The following is a 7,339-nucleotide window of genomic DNA, read 5'->3' as shown; positions in this document are numbered from 1 at the left end:
AAGGTAGAAACATTCAAATTTAGTAGTCTACCAAGTATTTCCGAAGTAGTAGAGTAAAAAGAGTTTTATTAGGAGTTTGTTGCTCAACAGAATTCTAGAATTTACCTCTTAAAACTTTATAAAAGATAAACTTCACTTCTTATCACTTAATTATTCAATTAAGTATTCTTGCATTCTACTGTTCCTCTCTCCTTTAGCAATCTCTCCAAATTTTTAATTAATTCTCTTCCTCCAAAATCTTCAAGAATTAGGATTTCTTGTTCACGTCTTTATATTTATTTGTTTGATTAGTGAAAATAATGAGAGGTTTGAAGAACTTTCAAGTGTGAAAGTTTCTTGATTTTTCTTCCCTTTGCAAGATTAAGAGTAACATCCTTCTTCTTTTTTCATTCTCACCATAAATGACAAAAGGTTTTACTAACAATTTCATTAGCATTGTCGATATTCCTGAGAGTCAAGTGATTTACCAGTCAATTCTGACGGTTCAGCTTATCGATACACGTTCTTCGCCTTCACCAGAACCCAGTATTATCACGAATTTCTCAGCAACCAAGTTCCGTAAAAGGTTTAAATCTCTACTAGCCTTGTTAATATTAGTGTAAAAATTCTTTCTGCTGTGTGCATACAACTTAAATCCTTTTATAATATATTACAAAATAAGATTCTTCTCTTATCTTTGTCACATTTTATGAATATTAGTAAGATGTTATTATTATGACTTCATGGAAATTTCTCAATGTTTGATAGTATAAACACATATATAATACTTCACCTACAAGTAAACATTGCATGAATATTACAACCATAGATAGTTTCTTGCTTTTTCGTGATTGACAACAACATCTAAAGTAGAAAAATATAAACAAAGATGTCAAATTGTTAATCCTATTTTTTATCATTGAAATTGAAATATGACATTATCCAATAAATTTTACTCTTGCTTCAATTTGAGAGTTGGTGACATAATTGAACTTCTACTAGTAAATTTCATATGCTATTTTGATTAATGTTGAAAACTGTGAGAGACTGTTTCTATATGGTCAATGACGCATGAATTTAAAGAAATTAAGGGCCACGAAAAGACATAACCAATGACCGTTTTCTATGTATCTCCTTTCTATTCCCATGTGTTAGTATTATTCTCGTATTTTCTTATGCTTAGATCTTTACTGCTAACTATTGTTTCTTTCGTTTCGATTTTCTTATCATCTTATCTTGTTATTGTTACTACTTATTATTACTGTTTCTTTTTTCATCTTTCCTTGAGTCTATCGAAAATCGCTTATCTGCATTCACAAGGTAGGAGTAAAGTTTGCTTATATATTATCCTTTTCAGACCCTACTTGTGAAATTTCACTAGGTTTGTTGTTGTGTTATTGTTGTTGTTGAAAAGACATAACCAAATGGACTAAATATGAGGGGGAAAATAAGGAAAAAGAATAATTTTCACATAGGTCATGAAATCCACTTTTAGAGGCTTTCAATGAATCTGAAAACTTGTCCTAAATATATTATTTTGATCATTTTGAAAACGACCGTTTGGTTATTCTTTCTATATATTGAGCTATTTCCTCTATCAATTTTCATCAATCTTCTTCTTGCATGCATATACTTGCTAAGGCAAATATTCATAATATATCTCTGTCAAGCACTTCAAGTAAGTTTTTTTCTTTCCCAAAATGAATTGAGTTATTTCTGCCAATTTATACTCAGTACTACATACATCTGATTTTCTTTCTCTTTACATGGAAAGATTAACGATTTATGATAGCATCCGCCTTGTTTATATTGACATTATGGGCAGAATAGCTATTCCAATGCCAAAAATATTCACGATATTACACAATGTGTAAGGATATATATAGACTAGTCTAGAAAATTATTTCGCTAAGAACAATTACGGAGAAATATACTTGTTTAAATGTAAGTACATACACATATACATTGATAGTGTAATGAAAGTGAAAGAAACTAAACCTAATTATTAAGATACTTCTTGTTGTGGTTTTTTACTCCCTTTACGTTATTCTGTAATTTAAAGTATAGTATATAATTTGTTTTGCATCTGAATTTTACAGAGATTATCCCAAATGGCAACAATTGTGTCAACTAACGCCATGCAAGTACAGGTTAGGACTGCTTTTATTCATATTATTTTCTCTTTGCATTAGTGAAACCTTTCGTATTGTTAACCTTTATGTTGCTTGCATTCTTTTAAAATATAGTTGTATGGTGTTAGAATCTTTAAAAGTGTTTCAATTTTAAGGATTCAATACAAATAAGATAACAATATTAAATATATAGTCCGAGCAATTAGGTTAGAGACAATATTAATAGTGGAATTGTTGGACTTAATTGGAAGGTACAAATTATCACTTTTAAATAGCTCCATCTTATTTTTCTCTTAGTAAATGGCAGGTCCCAATTTCTCCTTTTAAATATTGGTGGGTTTTTCCTTTTTCATGATTATACTTCTAAGGGATTTCTAATTTAACACGTGCTTTTCATTGCACACGTTCTTATATATGAATATTCACAAAATAAACTAAAATAAAATAAGAACAAATATTAAAGGCATGGAAAAAAAGAATGAATTAACCTAGTTATTAATATTTTCTTTCTTTTATTGGCACAGACAAATGAAAAGAATTCAGCTGGAGTGCAAAATGGCCTCAAGCAGAGAATTATCATCAAGCTTAAAGTCTTTAGAAGCAAAAAAACTGGAGGATGGTATTCGGCATTTCTTTGTTTAGGTATATTTATCTTTTAACTTACCCTTCCCTCTCTCTCTCTCTTTTTGTGTGTGTGTTTAGAAAGCGAAGGTGAATTTAGGGCAAGTTCTGTGGGTTTAACTGAACTGACTAGCTACTTTCGGCTCGAGTAATATATGCATGCGAAAAAAATCAAATTATTTATATTATAATAGATCACACTCATTTTCAATTCACATACTCTAGATCCTGGATTCATCCTGTCTAATGGTTTCCTTTTAATGTAAATGTTACGCGTATTTTTCAAACATATTGTCGCACTTGTGTCCGATCCTCCAAAAACACAGAATTCGACACGCATCCATCCGCATTTCTGAAAAGTCTAAGCAACATAAAAGTTGAACTATTGGCTAAGGATATAATTTCCTTTTAAAGTAAATGTTGCGTGGACTTTCCAAAATCCAAATATGTCGTCGCACCCGTGTGTCAGACCCAACAAAAATTTACTACTTTTGGAGGATCCGACACGCATCCATCTGCATTTCTGAAAAGTACGAGGAACATTAAAGTTGAACTGCATATTGGCTAATGATCAATTTTTATATTTTGGTTGTTGCAGTAAACCAAGGATTAGCAACACTAGCTTTCTTTGGTGTTGGAGTGAACTTGGTATTGTTCTTAGTAAGAGTGTTGGGACAAGATAATGCAACTGCAGCTAACAATGTTAGCAAATGGACTGGAACTGTTTACTTGTGTTCACTTTTGGGAGCTTTTATCAGTGACTCTTACTGGGGTCGTTTTCTCACTTGTGCCATCTTTCAGCTTATTCTCCTCCTGGTAATGAAATATAGTACGAGTAAACTTTTTATTTTATCCTTAACAATATATTGTTATAATCATAGGAATATCATTTCACGTGTTTAAGATCACAAGTTATAAGCTATGTTGCCCGGACTCTCCAAAAATATCATCCGGTGAGTGTCGGATCCTCATCCGACACGGGTGCGGCATCACTGTTGGAGAGTCTTTACAACATAGGTTATAAGGGTATTTTTTATATGTGTCAAAAGTCTTTCTTTGTTTCATAAATTATGTGCACACTCAAATAGTACCATATAATATGGAATGGCGTAATACTAGATCTAAAACTAGTTAGTGCAAAGTTTCTTTTCTAAGTAGAGGATATCTATATAATATACTTTATCATTGTTATGAGTTTAACTTACACTAGTATAAAAAAAATACGCTATCAGATCACCTAAAACTTAAGTACGTCATTAAAATAAGTAGAATTACGTAGAAAATAAGATAGACAACCTACGATAACATGAGAAGAGAAAGTCTTGGAGCAACAGTAAAGTTGTCTACGCGTGGAATCAGCCACGATGCTTGTATCAGTGTATGCTGCCTACATCACATCCCTTGGGGTGTGACCCTTCCCCGTACCTTGCGTAAACGTTGAATGCTTCGTGCACCATGCTGCCCATTTAACCTACTATAACATAATAGATCACACATATTGCGCAGAACGTTTTTACATCGTCTGTGTATATAAATTAAATCCCATGCATTGTTACCAACTAACTTGATATGTGATTGATCCAGGGACTGGTGATCATGTCAGTTACATCTTGGATTTTCTTGATAAAACCTGAAGGATGTGGAGATGGAATATTGAACTGTGTACCCCCATCTCCTCTTGGCACTGCATTATTTTACTTAGCCATTTATTTAGTAGCTCTTGGCTATGGTGGTCATCAACCTACAATTGCAACTTTTGGATCTGATCAATTTGATGAGGCAAATCCTAAAGAAAAAATCTCAAGAGCAGCTTATTTTGGTTACTTTTACTTTGCACTTAATGCTGGATCTTTAATTTCCAATACTATTTTGGTATATTATGAAGATGGTGGTAAATGGACTCTTGGTTTTTGGGCTTCTACTGCTGCTGCACTTTTGGGCTTGTTTATTTTCTTGTTGGGCACTCCTGGTTATAAGTATGTTAAATCTTTTGGTAATCCTTTGCCACGTGTCGCTCAAGTATTCGTCGCCGCGGTTCGTAAATGGCGTGTGGCTAATGTTGAAGGGGAAGAACTATATGAAGTTGATGGCTCAGAATCAAGCATTAAAGGGACTCGGAAGATCCTCCATAGTAATGATTTCAAGTGAGTAGCTCTAACCCTTCGATCCATACTGTATGTCTTTTAAGATTTTTATACCACTCGGAAAGAGTTTAAAAGCTTTCGGTATAAAGTCAGACATCTCTATAATAACATTCCTAAATAACAGTCATTCACTATAAATGTCAAGTTTTTTTCTGTATCGATTTTTATGTTATGTTATAATATATGTCCTTTATTACAGTACTTCACTATATCCAACCAAAATATATCGGAACAAATGAGGTTGTTATAGAGAGTTTTGACTTTATAATATCTTCAGTGTCCAGGCTAGCTTGTGTGTGCATCGACTATTCTATCAGATACATATTATCTCCCACTAGTATTACCGAGTAACTATATTCACCAAATTCACCTTTTCTATCTTTGCTAGAATTTGAACCTCGGTCCCGTGATTTTTATCCACTTTATTGACCGTTAGACGGCATCCTTAGGTGATTTTAATGTTTAAATAACTTCTTATTTTGCCTTGAAAATTTGTCCAGGAAACTAGATAATGCAGCAATAGTGACAGAAGAAGATAGACAAAGACCAGCATTTAACCCATGGAGATTATGCACAATCACACAAGTTGAAGAAGCAAAATGCATAATAAGAATGTGTCCAATTTGGCTATGCACAATAATGTACTCTGTTATATTTACACAAATGGCCTCTTTATTTGTTGAACAAGGTGAGGTTATGGATGCAACAATTGGCCATTTTCGCCTTCCAGCAGCAAGTATGTCAGCATTCGACATATGTAGTGTGTTAACCTGCACATTTCTGTATAGGTTTATGGTCGTACCATTAGCTGGGAAATTAAATGGTAATCCAAAAGGATTAACCGAACTTCAAAGAATGGGAGTTGGATTAATTATCGGTATGTTATCTATGATTGCAGCTGGCGTAACAGAAATTTACAGGCTTAAACACGTAATCCCTGGAAAAGAAGCAAGTTCACTAAGTATTTTTTGGCAAATTCCACAATATATTCTTGTTGGTGCCTCAGAAGTTTTTATGTATGTTGGACAACTTGAATTTTTCAATGGACAAGCACCAGATGGAATTAAAAGTTTAGGGAGTTCACTTTGTATGGCATCAATGTCACTTGGGAATTATGTTAGTAGTATGCTTGTGAATATGGTTATGACAATAACAGCAAGAGGAGAAAGACATGGTTGGATACCTGAGAATTTGAATAATGGACATATTGATAGGTTTTATTTCTTGCTATTTGGTTTGGCTTTGGTTGATTTGTTTGCATTTGTGGTGTTTGCAAAATGGTATAAAGGTATTCAACATGAAGGAAGTGATGAATCTTGCACAAAGGATGGAGAAAAGGAGAGTCAAGTGCTTGATAAAGTTTGATTATCGGAAGAAGAACATGACAGCCCGTTGCACGAAGTATTTTGCATTTTCGCAGGATTTAAGGAAGGATCGCACCTCAAGGAAGTGTGATGTAGACAGCCTACCCTAATGCAATCATCAGCGGCTGATTCTACGGTTGTCAGAAGAAAGTGATTAAGAAATTCAAGTGCTCTCATTTCTATGTTTTTTTTAAAAAAAAAATCAGAATAATGTGTTTTGTTAGTGAAATAAACTGAAGCATGATCCTCTTATGTGATTATTATATTGACATGATTGCTTCTAATTTTCTAAATATTATTTATGCTAGAATTTTCATTTATGTGTTGGGATTTTCCATTGAAGTTCAATTCAGAAAGTGTTCACTGGTGCTGCACTTGCAATTACACGTCTTTGCTTTAATAATTTTTTATGTTTGATAAATTCTCGTTAGTTTATGTAAATTGGAAAATAAAAAGCTAAGTAATATGACCAGTTCTCACCTCCCCTAAAGCAACATTCGATTAACATCACATCACGAAGATTCTTAGGAAAATCCAATTAACATGCGACAAACAATTTATTTTTGCGGTATTTTACAAGGCTGCACTTTTTTTTAATTACATGTCTTTTGTCGAAATCATTACATAAAGTTGTATACAAAAACAAAGTTTTAAGTTTTTTTTTGTAAGAGGGTAAATCCGCAGCCGCTATAATCTCTGCCCTTCAGCTGAGCACTTTGTGCGCATTGGGTAAACCTCCCCCTTGTGTAATAGTCTGCAAACCGTGCGACAAGCTCAACTCAGAAGGCATTGAGGGGGAATTGATCCCAGATCATCCGTATGGATGACTGGATGACTGATCTCCAAACCAACTGGACAACCCGAAGGGTTTAACGAAGTTTTAAGTTGACCTATATATTCGTAGAGTGGATATCATTCTCCTTTCCCTCTCTTTTTTCATTTCTAGTTGATGGAGATGTTGTTCTGACTTGCAAATAGTAGGATGATAGTTTCCCAAAACATATTATAAACCTAGTATATGATGATTGATGACAAATGAGAAGTTGCTTGCCATATGATTATTAGCCTAATTAAATAATTCTTTTCTAAACCTTTTAGG

At 33.5% G+C, this 7,339-nt stretch overlaps 1 protein-coding gene across 2 annotated transcripts; it reads left to right on the top strand.

Moving 5' to 3' along the window:
- Positions 1-252: 252 nt before the first annotated feature.
- LOC107823056 (protein NRT1/ PTR FAMILY 7.1-like) lies at positions 253-6,505 on the top strand. Of its 2 annotated transcripts, none has more exons than XM_016649644.2 (6): positions 253-565; positions 2,079-2,129; positions 2,636-2,753; positions 3,331-3,548; positions 4,317-4,876; positions 5,377-6,505. In XM_016649644.2, the coding sequence occupies exons 2-6, from the start codon at positions 2,091-2,093 to the stop codon at positions 6,239-6,241; spliced, it is 1,800 nt and encodes a 599-aa protein (XP_016505130.2). In that variant the 5' UTR covers positions 253-565; positions 2,079-2,090; the 3' UTR covers positions 6,242-6,505. The 2 variants fall into 2 exon arrangements, with proteins under 2 accessions (XP_016505130.2, XP_075078326.1); XM_075222225.1 differs by lacking the exon at positions 253-565 and adding an exon at positions 1,469-1,657.
- The last annotated feature ends 834 nt before the right edge of the window (positions 6,506-7,339 follow it).

The sequence above is a fragment of the Nicotiana tabacum genome, chromosome 9 (genome assembly GCF_000715075.1).
Source record: "Nicotiana tabacum cultivar K326 chromosome 9, ASM71507v2, whole genome shotgun sequence".
In the NCBI taxonomy this organism is placed as follows: Eukaryota; Viridiplantae; Streptophyta; class Magnoliopsida; order Solanales; family Solanaceae; genus Nicotiana; species Nicotiana tabacum.
This window is presented reverse-complemented; position numbering and strand designations above follow the sequence as displayed.

Coding starts and splice junctions, on each gene's coding strand:
- LOC107823056 (XM_075222225.1), top strand. CDS start 1,484: ATGAATCTGAAAACTTGTCCTAAATATATTATTTTGATCATTTTGAAA. Junction 2,130..2,635: donor CTAACGCCATGCAAGTACAG/GTTAGGACTGCT, acceptor TTATTGGCACAG/ACAAATGAAAAGAATTCAGC. Junction 3,549..4,316: donor TTCAGCTTATTCTCCTCCTG/GTAATGAAATAT, acceptor TGATTGATCCAG/GGACTGGTGATCATGTCAGT.